The sequence below is a fragment of the Temnothorax americanus genome, unplaced genomic scaffold (assembly GCF_048541705.1).
Source record: "Temnothorax americanus isolate GAGA-0224 unplaced genomic scaffold, ASM4854170v1 Scaffold20, whole genome shotgun sequence".
In the NCBI taxonomy this organism is placed as follows: domain Eukaryota; kingdom Metazoa; phylum Arthropoda; class Insecta; order Hymenoptera; family Formicidae; genus Temnothorax; species Temnothorax americanus.
Genome location: NW_027509339.1, coordinates 1,449,581 through 1,471,273, shown reverse-complemented (window position 1 = coordinate 1,471,273; position 21,693 = coordinate 1,449,581). Strand labels below are relative to the sequence as shown.

Genomic DNA, 21,693 nt, shown 5'->3' with positions numbered 1-21,693 from the left:
TAATATATAAAAAGTATCTAAAAAAATTAGACAATTGTTGAATTGTTTCTCTCTACGTGACATGTAAATACTTTGAAATTTAAAACGTCACTTGTTACGACTGCATAACAATTCCACTTAAATTATTTATATAACGACTATGAAGAGTAACAGCAAGGAAAGTTTTTTCAGTTTTTGTATCTACAACCGGATTAGCTGCGTCTTCTAAAAGGGCACGATCTTTTTGTTCTCTTGTAACAGGTGCAGAGCGCGCAGAAAGGCCCGATAGTCGAACTCCAAGCGGCCGCATTTTTCAATGGAGAAGCCCTTATGTAAGGCGTCCAACTCTCTGCTATTGATAAGCTCTAGCATCCGTCTAACCGACAATGTACTGATCAAATGTCCCTTGGAAACCGTGCCGGTATTCTCCTTATCGTAGTCCTGAAAAACGTACAATTTACTAAATCGTTGCTACTTTTTCTCGTAGAAAGGAGAGAAAATAAAACAAGACATTTCGAAGAATAAATAAATTGCGTGTCTTCATATTGATTACACCGTGTATGTTGCATTATAATTTATCGCAGCTGCACTCACTTTGAAAATCTCCTCCAGATTCGGATTTCGCATTTGGCACAGTTTATCCATCGCGATTGCTACCATCTGTCGTTCGTCGAAATTCAAAAAGGTTCTGCCGCTTGCCTCGGAGGGCACGTGTTGCAAGGGGACCACAAGCGGAACTTTTTCCAAACCCCCCGTCGTAACGGCTTCTTCCACAACTGTCGCGAATTTCGTATATTCAACGAAGCCGGGTCTTCAGAAAGGAACACGACAGTCATGATAAGAACGCGAAGTTAAAGACAAAATATATTCTTTTGACAATAGTTGCAATTTTATAAAATTAAACAATTCTTATAAAGGAAAAAAGTATTAAATAATTCGGAAAATAAAATTTGCTTAGGATTTTAACAAATTAGTGTATTTAGAGTATTATTTTCTCTTTTTTGTTATTATGTCTATTTGTACATCTATTTTCAGTTATTTGTGTTAGTACTAATTTTATTTTTCCAAATTAATGATTCTTATTTTCAATACTATAACATCTCCGTACTTTAGAGGCGCCTGAAAAACTCTCGTAATCGTATCTACTTCCGCAGTTGTCAAACCACAACGAAGCTGATCTAAACCTCTGATAAAGTCAAGCCTCGCAATGACAAGCTGGTTGTGCCTATCGAATTGGCGCATGAATTCAAGGACCTGCGTGCAGAAAAAGATTGGCAAATCAATTCTGACTCAATCGATTTTCTTAATTAATTAACGACAAATGTAAATTACTTTGATTCTTTCGCGCACAACTTTGGCTTTAATTTTAGCCAAGATTAATACGATGTTAGTCTCATCCTCGTGAGGTTCAGACGGCAGCTTTTCAGCGTTAAGCCTCTTTTTATCCTCCAACATGCGACGATACAAGGGCTCTACGATCGGTTGGACTTCCAATTCTTGCAGAAATTGAGTGTAGTTGAAGCCTAGATCATCGTTGTACCTTTGCTCCAGAGCGAACACTTCCTCCGGCGACAAGAGTATGGTGGCCGTAATAAGGACTTGTCTTAATTGAGCTTGCGTCACGTGACCGCAATTGTGTCTGATAGTACAATTCAGTTAATTTAAAAATTATTAATATCTTTTTGATATCATTAATGACGTATTTTAATTAATAATATATTTTATTCAGATAGCAAATTATTAACAGAATGTTTTAATCGTAAAATAAAAATTAATTGCTATTGAGTAATCAACAGGACGATTTTCAAAGCAATTTTAATTTAACAATTATTTTTATATTTATATCCGAAAAGTATATATGATTATATAAAATAAATTTATTACATGTTAGTTATATAATAATAAAATTGATTTCTTTGTTACTTAATTACAATTTAGGTATTAAATATGTAGAAAAGTCCTTTGTTTAAATTTTTTGTGCCATTGTCAAAATGAGTTATTTAATTAACAATTAAATTACAATTAACAATTAACACTTATTTGAAGATAAATATACTTGTCGTAGTCCTTGAAAAATTGTTTTAAAAGAATTCTCCTCTCTTCGACTCGCTGTCTTACACGCTGCAAGATATCTTCACAAAAATCTCTCATATTTTTCGGCTGGCATTGCCAATTTGATGTGCCCCTTCGAGGTAGTTCAACTATTTCTTGAGGCGGTGATTCCACTTTTAGGCTTGGCAATTTGTCAAGTCCCTTCACGGTGAAAACTAAATCAAGATAGATCCATTAAAGTGGTAAAATATATGAGAAAACGGTAGTATAAAGAGAAAATAGCATACTAAGAAGAAAATATACTGAGAGCAAATATTCTTTAAACTGGGATGTATTTGCACAACCTATAAAATTATAAAGCGTATATTTTTATTATTAATAAAAGAATTAAACAAAAGGAATACGTTTTAAAAATTTATTAGTTATAACTAGCTAAAACTAGCTATAGCTTTGTACAAAATATTTTATTTTAAGCCAACATATCTAATTTATTATTTGAAAAAGATAAAATGTTTTTTCAAAATCAATCTTTTTACAACAATACTTAGATTATTTATATTACATCAAAAAATATTTATTACATTAAAAAACGGTCTCTCAGTTTTCTTATTCTAAAAAGTGTTCTTTGAAAATTTTGTTTATTTGTTATCTTTTAAATCTATTATATTCTCAATTAAATAAAGTATTTCATTATTCCATTTTTTAATGTAATAAATAATCTAAATATTGTTATAAAAAGATTAATTTCGAAAAAACATTTTATCTCTTCCAAGAAAAAGATTCTATAATTGAAGCAAGAGAAGCCTCTCTGTTCTCAGAATATATATAGATTAGAACTTTTATTATAATATATGATATTGTACCCCGATCTATATCATCCTCAAACATGCGCCAACACACACGATCGGGATCATCCGGATCTTTGTAAAGCGCAATCAGAGCATCGACTTCCGGTTCGAGCAGCCAGAGACGGCCCAAGGACGATATTTGAAGCGCGTCCAGTGCTCTTCGAAATTGCGGGACTGTCACTCGATCGACATTCAAATATTCGAAACCCTATATACGGTCCAAATCGCTTAGTTCTTAACGTTCTTAATCAATTTTAGTTCTTTATAAGCCCTGTTAAGATCACGCTTGTGCGACATAACAGGAGGACACGATAACAAACGATAACGACAAGCCGATCGTTACGCGCGATAACAAATTGATTAATCCGCGTGTATATGAGATTTCATCATACGTGAAGATAACGCTAATTAGACGCGCGACGTAATTGGATTGCGGCAACCTTGAAGAACTCGTAGATCCGTATGCGGTGCTCGAGAATATGTCTCTGGATGCGTCTAACGACTTCTGGCGTTGACATTGTCTCTCTCGTCCGTTCCATGACCGGATGGAACACCGTTTGCTTACCGAACACTTGACTGGGCACGATCCTACCGATTTCCGGTCGTGGGAGTTTCGGCAGCTCAGCCGTGATTATCCGACCGGGAAATTGATCGAGCAACTCCTGTGAAATAGAGCAGAGAAAGTAAAACGTAGGGTACATTCAAGAGAACATACATTATGTTCTTTATATATATATACATATATATATATATATATATATAAAGATTATAAAGAAGCGAAAAAAGAGAAGTTTCTAACAATACCCCGCCGAGATCCACCATTCCATGTTCATGTAAATAGCGTTGGACCTCATCGACAGCTTTTAAAAACGCTACGTAATTTACAGTGTAAACATCTTTGGCAAATCTTTTTACAAGTAAGCGAAACTCCTCAGCTCCAAGGACGATGCCCAGAAATTTTAAAATCCGACCGAAATGGGCGAGAGTAACCGTGCCGACATTCTTCGCGATCTACGAAACATCTTAGAATAAATCAAAAGCTATTAAACTTTCCTATTTTTTATTTTTTATTAAACTAATAAAAAACTCGTTTTTTTTATAATTTAAATCTTTTTGATATATTGTGTGAAATAAAACGACCTTTTTCGAAAATAGAGAAAGTGTCTTAATCCCTTATAGAAATATTAATACTGTAAGTGATTATTTGGCTAGTAATTAATTACTTATTTTGAGTATTAAAATAATTAAAAACAATACTTTTAATACTCAAAATAAGTAATTAATTAATAGCCAAATAATCACAGTATTAAATTTCTGTAAGGGATGCAAAAATAAAATTGTGTGTGAAGATGCTTTTTAATACATTTACAAGAGGAACTAAATTATTAAAAATTATTAATTTATTACCAGTGAATAACTAACATGGATTAGCATAATTATTATGCTTATTTATACGACACAAAAATCGAAGGATAAATTACAGATGTGATAACGTTACATACCCGGACGATTTAAAGATAAGTCATGCGGAACATACCAGCTCGTAATCTTGAAAGTATGGCCGAAGAACAATTTTCCTTTTGCTCACCAACACGGCGATTTGAGTGATTATCAAATTCAATTTTCGTGTTTCTGTGCCGCTTAGAATATTTACATGCAGCGGATCCTCCCATTCCAAACCGGTCATGAGGCTCTTGTTTTTTCCAAAATCAGGGACTATGAGAGATATCGCAGTAATTATTTTATCTGCTATGTCCTGTTTTTTTCCCCAATTCGATCACATTGAATTGCTCTATATTAAGCGTACGTATGTTAGAGATAAATAAAATCTCGATGAATAACAAAATAAAATAACTAAATAAAAGAAATAGGATATTTATGTCGAGAAAGAGAGAGAAAAAGATCAAGATAAAAAGGAAGAAAATAAATAAAACGCAAAATTCTGAATGTATTTATATGAAGTCAAATGTCGGTATTTTATTCGTTAAATTTTTCAGTAACAAAACTTGTTGTGCCACAATAAATTAACACAAAAGAGGAAAAAAATTATTCTTTGTTAATGTTCATAACTAGCCTTTGAAACTTGTTTAACCAGATGATTCAGTGTTTCGCTTTGGTCATGAGATAAGATTTTGACATTTGCCGTGTAACGGAGAAACGATAATTATCAAGGATTTTCTAAAAAATACGTATTACATAAAAATAATCGTTCATACCGCTATCGTGAATAACTTCGCAAAATTGTGAATAAAGAATCCGACCGTCCTGAATTCGAAAATAATCCGTCAGATCGCAAATCTCTTTATCCGATAAGCCAATCACGCCTTTCAGTGGTCCAGCCAAAACGGAGATAAATTTGGATTCTGTAGATTTAATAATAATTTATTACGTACATACGTATTTCAATTAATGCGTTGTAAAGCAATCGCAATTTTAGATAAAATGAATTATTCAACATTACTGTATATAGCTCAGTTTTAAAATAGATTACAAATTAACAGGCGATCAATATTTGACTATACTTAAATCAATGAACTGTATATCGCGAAATAAAGTATGAATATTTAGTATATATATATATATATATATAACTGAGTTTGAATATTTGCATAATTTAAAAAAAATTAAATTATTTTGCAAATTTTCTAAATTTTGCGTTTAAATAAAAACTTAATATTCGAATTTATTTCTTCAAAATCATAAGATACATTCAAATATTTACATCTCTCGTATATCAATTGCTTTTAGAGCGTAAATGTTTATTTACTAACTTTAACACAAATCTTGAAAATTATATCCATTTAAAATCTAAATACAAAAAGTATATACACTGATCGAACATATAGTTACCTATCATTTTTAGTTATAGTTAAGAAAAGAAATTGACTCGACGAACACATAAAGAAATGTGTTATAGATAAAAGAAGGAATAGTTGGACTAATAGAAATCTAAATAGAAGTAATCGCACGTATTATCTCGACGATTTTCCTCTATATCGAGCGTCCAGAAATAATCGCTCCCACTCAACAGCTAACTTTTAGAAGCGCCAGAAACGATCGGTCGTCTCGGTGCCAAAGTCCAATATTTATACCTGATATCAAACAACGTTTGTCGGGATCCAGGGGTCTGTAATACTCCCAAAGATTAAGCCCGACACGAAACACGGCGGCTCGTATCTTGTTGCAAGTACGCCAGACATCGTGCAGCTTCAGAACCTAAAATCGCTTTTTCTATCAGAGTGCTTGGGACGAACGTGGTCGAAAAAGTCCCATTTGCGATTTTTTATCATCAGAAAACGACGGGAAAGGCATCCGTTTTTACCTCCTGTTTTCGCGGCATGTTTGCACAATTCCTTCCGCGGGTCTCACAAAAATTTTACGCGATGCTGAAATCGACGAAATCGTGAAAATTCAATTTAGTTTTAGTATAAAAACAAAAATTGATCGCGCACACGCGCTGAAGTAATGTGCATAGGGTGTAGCTTGCAGAAAAGATTGCTGCATATATATTCCTCCTAAATTGTCGAGCAATGAATATTAAAGTTTATTATTTAGTTTATAGTTTATTATTAGAATTTTACGAGTAGGTATTTATGTAAAATATATAATTTTATACGAATGCCTGTAGAGTGTGTGCGTGTACCATACGTACAGTTTATATATACGCGCGTATCGTTAAATAGAAAGAGAAAAATAGAGTGATAATAAAATTTCAAAAAAAAAATATAAATAAGTTTCGAATAAGATACAAGCGCTTTCGGTCTAAGCTTAGATCTTATAGGCAGCTCAATATTAATTTCCGTGTATATGTATTATTATAATACATATATACATATATATTCGAACTTATTACTGCGCGCCGATCACAGTCGGATATAAATAATTTTAATTATTGCACTAAGGCCGGTATTTAGATAGTCGATTCTTATATTTAAGACCGTCTCAAGTACAATCTTAAGATGTCGTGAACCAATCACAGACCCGTATTAGCATCTTAAGACATTACTTAAAACGGTCTTGAAATAAGATCTGACTATAAATATCGGCCTAAATCTGATTGATTTGGGATTTTATTTAGGAATATTATGTAAATAGGTATAATTAGTTATCTTATTATTTAGTGATATTATTAAAAAAAAACAATTCCAATTTAGTATATAGTTTTAATACAAGTAATTTTTGAAATATTAATTATTTTTTTATTTATTAAAATTAATATAATTTTTATATACAAAGAAAAAGTCTTATTAATTAGTGAATTTAATATTTACATTACAATTTTCAAATTGGAAGATCGGATTATTTCCTCGATTTTGTATTGCTCGTTACTTTACTTTCTGTCCGCTATACGGGGCAGAAATAAGTATACTAATTTCCCTCTCTAGGGAGGAAAGTTGATACTTTAACCCTGTATAGCGGGCGGAAAGTAATATACCTATACCTTTATACCAGAATCTTAGCTTACTAAGTTGCAAAAATTCCAATAATAATATTTCTGTTTGTTATCTCTCTTCAGTTTTTCGTCTGGACTCTCACCATCGTTATTTTTATGGCGCAAATGGGTTTTGTTCCTGCATGGAATGAAATTGACAAAAAAAATACAGCAAATAGCTCATATATGCGATTGTGAAATTTATCACACTCAATTGCTATATTATATTATTCAATATTTCTATTTAATATTGTAATCTAAAGCTATAAATAAATATATTGATTTATAAAATATGCAATGTAAATAATTATATTAATATATATATAATTCCCGACGATTCCGAGGAAGCTTAGATCATCCGGTAATGTAAGCAAAGAGTTTGCAACTGCAGGTAACCTGAGTATTTTCCTCGCATTAAGTAATTACCAACCGGACGCTTCGTCGCCGAAGATATACTGCCCTGGTAACACAATTTGATAGTTCAGATACGTCCCAAAAAAATGCGCGAGAAAACAGTCCAAAATTGCGACAAAAGTGCATGATATCTGTGATCGAACGAGTATTTACTGTACTGTTGCAGCAGTCTGCTGTAAGAAGCTACTGTGAAAATTTATATACCTATAAAACTGTCGCAATTCTTGCGCACTTCTTCGGGACGTATCTGAACTATCAGATTGTGTCATATTGTGTTGCCAGGGTATATGATCCTTTTCTGTTCTTTATTGATTCCTGTCGTTTCGATCCTGGACAAGAGTCGCGCAATAAATATTTATCGCATGGTAAGTTTCGGAGAAAGGTAATTGAGACGTCCGAGTTATTTGATATACATATTCATCAACATGAGGATTATAATTAATAATTCTGAAAGAAATTTTAAAGAGGTAAAAATTTTATTTGCGGGACGTCACAGTATCATCAGACGATCATTTGCGCTTGCACAGCTTTGACCCACGTGAGACATAGGTGTGCGTTTTCAGCGTAATTCGAATGTCGCGGCTTTCGTACAGATGGCATTATTCGCGCCAACATCAGCGCCACGGCACTATAGCGAGATATAAAAAAAAGCCTGTTCGTTTTTAGCTGAACTTCTTGCACGGTTCATCTTTCCCTCTTTTTCTTTTCACGTTAAAGAAAAAACGAGAAAAAATGAACTGTGCAAGAAGTTTAGCTAAAACGAACAGGCTTAAAGACGCATTTTGTGCCCATCGTTCATCATCATCGATGTGAAAATATCGACAAAAAATGTCGTGCCATTTAGCTACTGCACATTTCGTCGATCACACCCAGCGATGTATATTGCGACAATCTGCTTCTCGTATCCCAAATATTATTTTATTTACTTTGGGAAAATAAACCGGTCGCGTTTTGCAAGCGAAAAATTGAACGGGTTCTTGGCAGTCTCCCATTGGTCGATGGCCGAGAATAATGACACTCAACGATCTCATTGGTTACCTCTCCCTCCCGCCAGTCGCGTCGCATGACCGAAATTTTCGATGCGTATGCCGCTAAATCCGTCTCGTCGAAGCTCCCTTCCTTCCGCTCCCCCCACTCCTTCCCGCCGATGACGCATTCTCTAGCCATCGATCCGAACGTAATCAGGAACGTAAGAACTAGATTCATTTTAACCCTCATTTAACTGTTTGCCAAAAAATTTTTTTAACAAGTATAGGTAGAGCAAAACTATTTAGTTCAAAATACTTATATTATAATTTAATCTGATTCCATTAATAATAAATCGATTTTTTTAGATAAATTTCATTTAAAAAGGTTGTACTATTTAAATATTCAAGAATCTTGAAAAACAAATTCAAAAAGATTTTACTAATTAGACCTTTTTAAGAACTTTAATATTCAACCACTTTAAAAAATAATACATAACAAATGTTAGAACAATAATTCAAAATAGAAATTAAATCTATTAAAAACAAGTTGAATGCGTATTGGTCTTTAATTGATCTTAATATTCATCGTGTGCTACGTTCACAGCAAATGATTTAATGATAAAGTTTAGCCAAAACAAAATATGAATTCGAGCCAAATGAAATTCCCAGAATGACGTTGTTGCTGTTTACATTCATGAATGAAACTCATTCGGCGAATATACTCAATGAAAACGCTCGCATTCCCATTCATGCGAGAAATCGATCGAAGAATCTAAGTCGGACTTCGAATAAAAATATCATTTTACATCTAATCGCGAAATATCATCAGTAACGAGGACATTACGCTCGTCATAAATCGCGTTTCGGCGCAATCAGCCACGCGATCACTTTCGCAGGGCGTCGGGTCGGGGGGTACGTCGGACGGTCCTGAGCGACGGCACGCGATTGGTCGACGGTAGTCGCACGTCCCGAGATGCTTCGCGCGTAAACCGCGAGCCGGGAGGATCTCCGGGCTGCGCACCGACGCGTCCGACGCCGCCACTTCCTTCTCCATTCGGCAGTCGAACGATACGGCGGCGTATCGGGCAATTGGCGATCGCTCGTGTGTATCGTGCTCGTAGTTGACCGGTGGTGTGCCGTGAGTCGCACCGTAACTACGCGGACAAACGTCGTCGGATAAACCGAGCGCGATGGCCGATCAGGAGAACAAGGATTTCAGCGACGACATCGCAGAGCAGAACTTCGCGGAGCAGAATGGCGAGTCCGAGAACAACGGCGAGAACAACGTCGCGGAGAACAATCAGGAGTCTCAGGAAGACAGGTAAACTCCCTCTTTCCCTCTCGGTCTTGCTTGTTCGCCCCGTGTGCCGCAGCTCGTCGATTGTCCCGGTTGCGCGATCGCTTCGTACATACTTCAGACGCGTTGTGGCGTGGCCCCGGCGATCGCGCGAATCGGCGATAACTTCGCGACGGACGCGGCGACGAGTCGAGCGCGCGCGCGCAAGCACGCGTCTCACAAAATGGCGTAGGCGCGCGGTCCGCCGCGGAACGTAATCCGTTCGCATCGACGTAACGACGAACGCCTACGTTTCGACGATACGGCCTCGTCGCTTCTACGTGGCGCGCCGCGCACGCGAACACCCATCTTTCGACGATTACCCGGTCGCGATTAGGATCTATCAACGAAAAAGGCCGGCGGTAACAATGGCGGTTGTAAGAACGAGTGGAGACGCCGGCCGCGGGCCCGGAAAGGGCGCGCCCGAGGCATCGCGCGTGAGAGAGAAGATACTGAAGATAGAAACGGTTGGAAACTATGCGATAACGAACCGATGAACGTCGCGAATGATACGTAGCGATTATGAAAGACCGGATTTTTCGCGCGCTTCACTGCCTGGGCGCGCTAACCACTTCCGTTACGAGCACGTGGAAACCTTTGTCCCTTGCGGGCGCGCAAGAATAAATTACTTGCGGCGCGTAGCGTTGATCGAACGAATCGAGAGACGCGACGGCGTCTCGAGCCAAGTATTTTTTTTTTTGCAATATATATTAAAAAAAACAGTGCGCTAAAAAAGTATCCCGCCTTGCATTGCGATGGGTTTTACGCAGTTTACGCCAAAGTAAACTGGTCGTCTGCCATTGTCTCGCGCTGCTCTTTTTCCTCTCTCTCTCTCTCTCCTTCCCGCCTCTCCCCTTTTTTCAGCGTAACGGGATCTCGAGCTGGATGAATTTGAGCAGACACACTGTTTTTTCAATCCGGTCGCCATTAACGTGAGAATACAGGATAGCTATTAGTTGTGTAAATATTTTGCAATTATGCGCTCGCCCCCCTTCCCCTCCCCAGTTTTTCTTTCTCTCGTCGCAGCGTTCCATTTGTTAGATAGAGATTTTTACATCTATTTTCCTCTCATCAATTTTTTTGTAAATTTTTATTTTATCCTTTGTATCCCTACAGCCTTGGATTTTTGCGAATTTTTGCACAAATTCTTTTTTGCAAAGAAGGGTAAGCATCGGTAGAGTATTTAAATTTCAAAGTTGTGTGGAATTTTTCAGGATATAAAAGTTCAGGAAGCGCGGACGTAAAATCTTCAAATTCTATGTTCATACGTGTAAAAAAAAATTGGAAAATAAAATTGAATAAAATATAATGAAAATATAAATATAATTAGTCTATTTTCTGGCTATGTGTATAAACATTCTGCATTTTTGCAGCCAGTATATCCGTTAGTGTCGTTGCTGAATATGAATTTGGAGATGTATCTCGTCCTATTCGTATGCTAAAAATATGCTCAAGGGACACGAGTTTCACGTATGAAGTAACGGAAGTTTAGGGAACCAAACGCCGGCGTTCTTGTGTCTAACATATAATAATAATCGAAGGTTGGAATGTGAGATATTGCATGCTATGTTACGCAAGAATAATTATTTAAGACAGTAATGTGTAAACGACGAACATAAAAGCGTCCATAAGCTTGTAAACTTTTTATATGTGCTGTTGTTGCGAGGTATACATTTTATCTGTTTTGAAATTTTTCGTAATTTTGTGTATTAAACTCCTTGTTTTCTATCCCTGTCTAGTTAATTATATAATTATAGTTCTGTAATCGATAAAGAGAAAATTGTGGATTCTGCAGTCGATCAGTTTTTGCGAACGCAACGTCACAAGCAAGTAATAAATAATCCGTAATAATATTTTTATAGAGCCTAAAAGTTTCGAGTACATTTTTTGGCCAGCGCCGAGTCTTCTATCCTCGTACGTTCGTTGCAGCTGAATTCTGGTAAAACAATGTCAATTGACTCACGATTGACGAAATATACGTACGCTTACTATGGGATCGACGTGTATCGAGAATCTTATGCAGTGATTTCCGAGTCCGAATTATTGCGAGAAGTCTTCGTCAAGTTCAAGTCCGTCACGTTCCGTCATGACACGAGCACTGGAACTCGAATTAATTTCGTCAGATCAATAAGTCTCGCACAGACACACTTGCCTCTCTGCTGGGTCACGCGGTAGAGTAATTTCCGATCCAAATGCTGTTTGGGCGTGACCAAAGCACAAAATCATAGGGACAATGCGAAAACCTCGAGTAGGTCGGAAACGCCATTAACCCCAGTTTATGTGGCTTGATCTACAGGTGATCAACAACGGTTTTCACATGGCGGACGGCTCGCAGGTGGAAAACGTGACCCGACCAGCAACTGATTACCGGCGAGTGACTGGTGCCAACGGTATTTATCACCAGCCATAAATAAAAAATAAAGAATCGAATATAAATAAGTAAATCAATTATCGTGTTGACACTGCCAAAAACCAAGTCAAAGCCTGAAAAAACCGAGCTTGCAGCTCGTTGTTAGAGTGCAGAAAAAGAATGAAACGTATATATCTCAGAAGTTGAAACAATTCTTGCATTACATCGCAATTTGTCAATGAGCGTTGTAAAAGAGAGAGACGGAGAAAAATGCAAAAGAGACAAGCATATATATGTATATATAAAAACTACGTACATATAAATATAAATAAATATCCCATATTACATGAACATAAATATGTCGTTCGAAAGTATCGAGAGTCGTCTGTCATTAAATCGTAATGAATAAAAACAATCTTTTTAGCTTTTTGATATAGAGTTGCAGTTTATCCTAGCATATGCCATATTCTTTGGGCCATTCTGCAGAGATCAGAGTACCACTTGGAAAAATTAAATTCTTGTTTCCCTTAGGAGCAGCTGTGATATGTCAACTGGAGTTGTAACTATTGCTCACGCAAACGTCGATGAATAGTACCTTGTTCTCTGGTTGCATTGATTTTTACATAATATATATATTTTTTTCCAAGTTTTCTTTTCAATCTTCTTTTTTTTTTTTTTACAATTGAACATTCGAATTAAGGTCTCTATGGTGAGAAGCAGTTCTTCTCATGGTTGTTTCTCATAATTTTTACATTTTTTACACAACGTACAGATGCATATATCGTAAGCTATCTTTATCAACTCTCGTTTATTCTAGGAATGGTATTCTATAACTCTTGTAATTGCTTTGCATTGTAATTATGTTTATCGTTGTAAGAAGACTTTTCTAAATTTCGACGATTTGGGCGATTTAATTAGCCGTAGATTAAACTTGTGCGTTTGTTTATCGTAGATATATATAATTATTCATAGTTTTACATATGTGCGATATTTAATTGAATATAAAATTTCCTGCCTATATAAATCTTTTCGATAGTCGGTCCAGTGCCCTTTTGCGAATGACACTACAGGTCTTACGTTTTTTGCACATCGTCTGCATTCAATTTTTTCATACCTTAACACTGATTCCAGTCTTTCCAGGGGTTAAGTCGACACTCCCTTTCTTTTCTTTTCTTTTCTTTTTTTTCAATAATGGAATAGTTTTTTTTTCCAAAAGTCAAATTTTCGCTTCGATCTTAAGCTCTCTATATTAATTAACACGTTCGAGAAATTCATCTAGTGATATAAATTCGTTCCGTTGCTTTGCAGGTCGGCCGGGGCTAACCAGGATTCTCTGAACGATAGGTATTTTTCAAACTTCATTATATTTTTCTTATTATCATTACTTTTTTTAGCATGTCGGTGTTAAGAGAGTGAAAGAAAAATTGCTCGCGACGATGCGAGACACGATGAAGTCTACTTAACCCTCAAGTTGCACATCCGAGTAGGGATCGATTTATGATTATTCCGTAACTTGTAAGAGTCACTTGCGAAAGAGGCCCAAATACATTGCCATCACGCTATCTTCTACCGTTTTTATTGCAGATAACTTTTTTGCGCGCAGTTGCAGAGATTTGACAATTTGCCAACATCGCAAGCCCAAATAACGATTCTATTTAGATGTTAAACCGTAAATTTCTTGCTGTAAACATTCGGTTTTGCAATACTGATTAAAGAGTTGAGATGAATATGACCTTCGTTTGCTTCTATTGGTTTTAATTTTCTATCTTCCTCTTTTTTCGCAGGAAATTATTCGTCGGTGGTTTAAGCTGGGAAACGACAGACAGTGAGTAATATATATATATATATTTTTTAAATTATGTGATAGATTTTCTTCGCAGTCTCACTCGAATAATAGAACGTAGCAAAGTGAAACAAAATAAAAGAAATTAGCGATGATGTTATTTCTTAGGACACCTTTGGATGACAATTGTCATGTGAAAAGAACTTTTTACTGAACTAGATTAATTATTTATATAATTGTCTTTAAAATGACTTTTAACTTTATACAAAGATCACCTTGTGCATTTTTAGAGGAATTGCGAGAACATTTCAGCGCCTATGGTGATATTGAAAGTATCAATGTCAAGACAGATCCAAATACAGGACGATCGAGAGGATTCGCCTTTATCGTTTTTGCTAAGGCCGAATCTCTCGACAAGGTAATTCAATTTTGTATTTTATTGTATTGTATTTTATTTGATACAAAAAGATAGTACGATTTCTTATATTTAATAATGTTGCTGTTTATCTTTTACACATATGGAATGATGATATTATTGTCCAGTTCTGCTACTGAAAGCATGTGATGCAAAATTTTTTTTTCTGACACATTTTTATAACAAATTTTTTATATAAATTATTATTACGTCAAATGAATTATAAAAGGGAAAATAATCTTCTAGATTATGGCCGCTGGTGATCATGTTATCAACAACAAAAAGGTTGATCCTAAGAAAGCGAAAGCCAGACATGGGAAAATATTTGTTGGCGGGCTTTCGACGGAACTTTCTGATGACGATATCAAGAATTTCTTTTCACAATTCGGAACCGTAAGTATTTTATCATTTCTGCACACTTTAACTCAAATACCCTCGGACAAGTATTCTTATTAATATGTGAAACACCTAAAAACCTTTCAGATTGTCGAAATGGAGATGCCGTTCGATAAAACCAAAAATCAGAGGAAAGGATTCTGCTTCATTACTTTTGAATCTGAACAAGTGGTTAATGAGCTATTGAAGACTTCGAAACAAACAATAAATGGTAAAGAGGTGAGTAAACAAACGTTTATAAAACTAAATGCCATTACGGAGTTTTTATAAAATATTACTTGCTTGTAAAGTCTACCTTTTAATATTCCAAGTTATTAGCTCTAAAATATATGTACGATTTATTTTTGTTTAAGACGATAAAAAAGCTAGTTAACAAAAAATAAACAAGATTAAAATTTAATTTAGATAGGTATCATTAATTTAGCGACGGTGGTATTTTAAATATTAAACAGGTGGACGTAAAGAAAGCAACGCCCAAACCCGACGGGATGATCGGTATGCGCGGTGGACCCGGCGGCCGCGGCGGTCGTGGCGGAAGGGGCGGTCGAGGTCGTGGATTCGGTCAAGGCGGATGGGGACAGGGTGGCTATGGCGGCGGTTACGGTGGCGGCTACGGCCAAGGAGGATACGGCGGTGGCTACGATGGATACGGATACGATTATTACGGTGGTGGTGGGTACGGAGGTTACGGCGGCGGCTACGACTACAGTGGATACGGTAATTTTATTGTCTATTACTAAAAATCGATGACAGAATCGGTTTATGGTGCCGATTACTGTTAGAATTGTTTCCGCTTTTTTTCTCGTGTGTCTTATTTCTTTTCGACAAAAGAAGCGATGATCTAACAATAAATAATAATCCAACGGCAGATTATCCGTTGTTACCGTCCCAGTGTATTCGGCAGACGATTGTGAAAAATCTTACAGACACCTGAGGAAAATATGTGCATATTATGACTGATTTAATTCCTTCATCGCGCATTCAAATTGCTTAACTTTTCTTCATTTATCTTTTTTGTAATTAATTAACATCTTTTTTGTGTATACTAACTTTTTGGTTTAATTGAGTAAGCTGGAGCGCAAGTTTATATTGTCCGCTTCGTTAATATATTTTACTCGGTAGTTACAAGAAATGGAATGATCAGAAATTTTATGTATGTATTACACTAGGTGTTAAATTATAGTGTGTGATATTAAGCATAAATGAGAATGGAAGCGCTGGTTTATGGGCAGATCAGATAACAATTCTAATCTGTCCATATTAATGTGTTTGAAAATATTTAACTTGATGAATAAATCTTGCAATTTTATAGATTTCAAAAAATGACACTGATAACTGTTTGATTAACTTAATCATTGATATGGTGACTATATATAAACCAGTGACTTGAACTCATGGAAATATCTTTCGAATTATGTTCTTTCTCAGCACATTACATGATACATAACGAATCCGATTATCGGAACTGAAAGGCCACGCGGAACGAACATAATTCGAATTATTTTTTATTTTAGATTTACTTTCCAAGCATTGGTTGTTTATTGCACTATGACCAATTAATCCACTCTTGACTCTAATCATTTGTTAAGTTATTCTTTAAGTTATTCTTTAAAATCCTACTAATTTAATTTTTATATATCTACATATAAACTTTGTAAATATGCATTTAAAGTTAACATAAAATATGAGTTACAGTAAATGTGTGTGTAGGAAAATGTGCTTAAGTTGCATTTTCCGATATCTCGATTTTTAAACATTCTTAAATTATTTGAAATATCGATCAAAATAAAAGAAAATTGCATGTATTATCAGACATGTTATGATCAATCGATATAAATACTGTTCTTAAACAAAATTTTCTATTTATAAAATTTAATTATTTTATACAAACGTGATTTTTGAAATAACGGATTTAATAACTTATTAATATTTAATATTTTCTAAATATCTAATATTTAACCTTTCGGAGGCGGATGCCGGATCACTCGTGATCCATGCCTTGACTCTGTTTTGTTTAAAATATACGACTCAAGGAGTCTTGAACTCTAAATAAAAATAAAAAAAAAAACAAATAAATGAGTAACCTGCTTTTGGAGGGTTAAATGAGTTATGCGAATTGATATCTTTTATTTCTTTTTTATCTCTCTTGATATATTTCTTTGTACTTACTGTAAGTTCCATGAATTGACTTCAGAAAAATCACGCACAATCACTGTAACGGTATTGTAACATATAAGTACACTATAACATGTGTAAATATTAACCCATTAAGTACCACCGTGGATCAATTTTATTTTTTTTTATAATTAATATTTAATAAAATAATTAATTATTAATTATTAGTTATCTTTTTGATCATTAATAAAAACTAAAAATTGGCAGTTAATGGGTTAAAGCAACGCTGTACAGGACACTACTGTATGAGGTTGTATCCTTCGATCCTGCTTTTGATCCCGCCACGTTCTCCACATGCATGAGTTTCTTTCACATTTCTTTCATATTTCAACGATCATTTTGCCCGCGATGAAACCGCGAAGGCTAGATACATGCTCTGGTAATGAGAATGGCAATGACTATTTTGTATCTCGTATGATTTCCGAGATTATTTTGCCAAGGTATTTTTTTCTATCGAATTATGTTGGATAAAAGATACAAGTGTGAAATAATTGATCTTTTTATATGCCTTTTTGTTTTATCTAACCGTGGAATTCCAAAACTTTATAACCTGTTATACATAGGTTAAAAAATAATTTTATCCTTATTTTAATTTCTTTAATTCTTTTAGAAAGATATTACACTATTTTTATTGATATGTTATATAAATTTTAATTTTAACTATGCGTATAATGGACAAGCCATTTCCAGCATGATACGTCTTTTTTTTTTTAGTAAATTTTAACTACGCGCATGTCATTTCTAAATTCATACAAATTGGTCAAAATAACGTGTTACGATGTTAAAACAACTTATGATGTACTTTATATGATCAGAAATCGAACGAGAAAATTTTTTAGAAGATACAACTTTTGTTCATATAGAATACTAAAACAGTGCATTACAGTACAATCAAATTATTTTCAAAATATGTTTCATGGTCATGGTCTTTTGAAGAAATAATTATTGGACAGTATAATTATTGTATACAATAATTTTCATTGAATATATACGTTTTTTGTTTCGAGCGCCACGTGCATTAGATTTTTCCTTTTAATATAAAAGGATATAAACAATCGGTATGCATCGATAACTGATCCCATTGTTTCTTTATACCGTGTGTTCCATGAAAGCAGATGGATACGGCTATGGCAGTGGTAATTACGACGGTGGCTACAGTGGCGGGCGCGGTGGCGCACGCGGTAAAGGTACGCATTATAGCGTCCTTTCTTTTATATTTTATATTTATATATCCCCCATCTCCGTATCGTTATAAATTTTAAATGGCATATAGTCCGATTGAATTATCGCCCACACGCATCTTCTCTTACATTAGCTACATTCATCTGTCCGTTACTTTCTTGCGTCACTCGAAACGGAGAGTTTCATTCTTCTCATCTCTGTCTTCATTCCTCTGTCCCTTACTCAAGCATCTAGTTTTGTTTCTGTCTTTTATATTATTTGTTTCGCAAGTGGATAATGTGTATGTAGCGTGTATGTGTGGAAAGATGAATGAATACAAGGGAGAAGTTAACATCCACGGGAACTAGTAATTTATATCGGTTGCATGTGTCAAAAAAGAATTATATTTAACATACATTTGGGAAGCCAATTGTAACATACTGTATAATTATGTATCACGATACTGTAAATTATTACCTGCGATCATCCATTTTTTCTATTTATCCAACTGACTCATAATGTTTGTAATGTCAGTTAACATCATTTAAGAATGTAATTAATATTATCACTCTTAAGACCCCAGTACAATAAAAAATATAAGAAACAAGGAACAGATATTAGCGATTAGAAATAAGAAATCAGGAATAAAGCTGGTGTAGCATTAATGCACGGCTTCCGATAGGTTAAAAATCTATTGTCTGTGTTATTCCCTGTTTCTGATGTCTATATTTTTCATCGTGCATCCAACTTTATTCTTAATTCTTTAGTCCTAATCGCTAATAATATCTGGTCCTTGTTCCTTATATATTTCATTGTGCAGAGGCCTTTACAAAGTACACACTTAACCTTGGATATTCCTAAAAACTTCTTTTATATGCAAGACGCAGCGATTTTACATATTTTTTTCATAAATAGAACTGTTTAACAACCATATCCAATGAAATGTTATCCTATATTTAGCCATTCATAGCTCTAGAAATATGGAAGATGGGGAAGGTATAAATTTACACGGCTTGCAGCTTACTACCTTAGCCTGTAGCCTCTACGTAGATATACTTTATAGCTTTCTCTATTTTATATCTATCTATCTCTGTTACTTTCTAAATAATATTCGCGCAACTCGACATTTTCATTTGTAGTTTATGTACAGTTTCTATATTTATAATACGTCTAGTCGCCTAGTCTCGTGTAAAGATAAACGAGCGATGTATGCAGCTGAGCGGAACGATTAAACTAACAACGCGCCATGTGGGTATGTTCCAGGAGGTTCAGGCTACGGTGGCAAGCAAAGGGGTGGTCGTCAGAGCCAGAGGCACCAACCCTATTAATAAAGGAATTCTCCTTATTTATGACCGCGATGCAAATCGCATTGTAACTGCCGGTGAGTCACTATCCAATCTCCTAATGCTCTTGCTTCCATCTCTGCACTAAATCACCCAAGAATTTTAGTGTGTATGAAAAAAAATAATGATTTTATATTAAATATATATGGATATTCCCCTGGAAATAATATAGTGTACAGATTTTTTTAAATAATGTATTCTTAGCAAAAAAATCTAAAATCTTGATTTTAAACACAATAAAATAATTACACAAAAGATGAAATATGCATTTCAATTTTCTATTTCTGATTTTTAAAAGTATATTTAATTAGGAGTAATTTTTTTTTAAGTTTTTGAAGAGAACTGAAGCTATCGTATTTTCCTTGTGATCCTTGATTCACAATTTGTAATTGTTTACATAATCTCGAATTAACATCCTACGTTTTGCATATGTATCAGAATATTTCACACGTTGTTTTACTAACTTTTATGTCAATTATCATTTCCACTTTTATTTGTATTTCAAATCCACGTTTTATTTCTTATGCTTCCATTCATGTTTAATTCATTGTACTTTATTAACCTCAGTAAAAATTAATTTTGTATTATATAAGGCATACGTATGCAATATGAATAGTTAAAAGATTAAAGCATTTCTTTCCTTTTCAGGTAACGCAAGCCGCGGTTTCCGTTTACAATCACAATATTACAACTCGTCCAATCATTCCATTCAATATACATCAACATCGGCATTCAGAGACACGGGACTCGAGTAGCATGAAAATTTACAGGAATCGTTCCATAATATTTTGTTGATTTTGTTTTTGTATATACATATACGCGCTTGCTTTTTTCAACTCTTACAAAACATTTGCGTGTACGTGCGTGCACACATCGTGTATCGTGAATACTTATAATAGTAGATTATTTTAATTTTTTTTTTTCTACAAGATGAGACACGGCGGGAAAAGAAAACCAGCATATATAGGTAAGCAGGCGATGTATTTTTTACATGGCGTGCAAAAAAAATTAAAAAACGAATAAATCGAGCTGTTTATAACGACCGTGTGAAATAATATAAAAGGATTACTTCTTCCTTATTAGTAAGATATAATAATAGGATTAAACAAATTTCGTTTTGTGTACATAATATATCTCGTATATATACATATGTAGTTTTGCTCTAACCTATTACGGTAACTTAATACTTTTTTCTTTTTTATTAAACACGACATGTACACAAGATTTATGTTTGAATCGTAGAGATCATCATTTATACATTAGATTTGAATAAAAGACTGACACACGCATAAAATGGATTTATCAGACTTATTAATAGAATTGATTCTCTACCTATTCCGTCGTAACACACGCGTATGTAAGCTTAGCTTGCAGTCTCACGGTGTCACATTTAGCCTGTGCCACGACAGGATTCTCGCTCGATCATAAAGAACAGCGCATGTATTGTTATGTACATTATATTTATATAACGACAAGTTCATTCTAACACGACGACGAGAAGATTGTCACAATAAAATTTTTAAAGTACTACAGATATTGTATCGAGAATACAATTTTGGGATTGTGTATTTTTGTCCGAGTACATACTGTTCTGATCTTATGTTAGTCATTTATTTAAAATAAATTATGTTTATATATATATATATATATATATATATATATATATACATGTATATAAACATATACCAATTGGTATTTTTTAGTGCTACCATTATAATCAAATCTGTTCCAATTCCCGCAATTTCCCTTTTATTTACGACGAGATATTTGAAACATTCTTATGAAAATTTTTAGTTTGAAAGGAAGTTTGCTGTACATTTTTTTTTTTAAATATGGCGGTTAAAGTTAAAAATATTAAACATGAGTGAGTGCAATTTAAATGTAGCAAGAAAAGATTTTTCTAGTCTTATTTGCAATTATATCTATTTCGCATTTTATTCAACTAGACATCGTGGAGACACTCTTGAATAATAATGTAACATAATTGACTCGAAATTGAATTCAATTTATAATATGTATATTGATACGAAACTATTTTTAA

General features: G+C 34.5%; 2 protein-coding genes and 2 non-coding genes across 17 annotated transcripts; 3 read left to right on the top strand and 1 right to left on the bottom strand.

Annotated features, from left to right (window-relative positions):
• Positions 1–54: 54 nt before the first annotated feature.
• LOC143897333 (uncharacterized) lies at positions 55–6,219 on the bottom strand. The gene is made up of 12 exons (XM_077405918.1): positions 6,202–6,219; positions 5,972–6,095; positions 5,096–5,242; positions 4,417–4,595; positions 3,684–3,890; positions 3,320–3,541; positions 2,895–3,087; positions 2,036–2,246; positions 1,312–1,618; positions 1,088–1,233; positions 574–790; positions 55–420 (listed from the first exon to the last, which is right to left on the bottom strand). Exons 1-12 carry the CDS (start codon positions 6,217–6,219, stop codon positions 205–207), a joined length of 2,187 nt encoding a protein of 728 aa, XP_077262044.1. The 3' UTR covers positions 55–204.
• Positions 6,220–9,710: 3,491 nt separating this feature from the next.
• Sqd (RNA-binding protein squid) lies at positions 9,711–21,186 on the top strand. 14 transcript variants are annotated; one of them, XM_077405933.1, is made up of 10 exons: positions 9,712–10,014; positions 13,688–13,723; positions 14,164–14,204; positions 14,453–14,580; positions 14,824–14,970; positions 15,061–15,192; positions 15,426–15,645; positions 18,261–18,335; positions 19,573–19,690; positions 20,301–21,186. In XM_077405933.1, exons 1-9 carry the CDS (start codon positions 9,884–9,886, stop codon positions 19,635–19,637), a joined length of 975 nt encoding a protein of 324 aa, XP_077262059.1. In that variant the 5' UTR covers positions 9,712–9,883; the 3' UTR covers positions 19,638–19,690; positions 20,301–21,186. The 14 variants fall into 14 exon arrangements, with proteins under 14 accessions (XP_077262056.1, XP_077262055.1, XP_077262051.1 ...); XM_077405927.1 differs by having other exon boundaries at positions 15,426–15,690; XM_077405934.1 differs by having other exon boundaries at positions 9,713–10,014; positions 18,264–18,335.
• On the top strand, positions 14,309–14,381 carry LOC143897560 (small nucleolar RNA SNORD58). The gene has a single exon (XR_013256947.1). It is a non-coding gene; the product is annotated as a small nucleolar RNA SNORD58 (small nucleolar RNA).
• Positions 14,681–14,752, top strand: LOC143897561 (small nucleolar RNA SNORD38). Its single transcript, XR_013256948.1, has one exon. It is a non-coding gene; the product is annotated as a small nucleolar RNA SNORD38 (small nucleolar RNA).
• Positions 21,187–21,693: the final 507 nt, after the last annotated feature.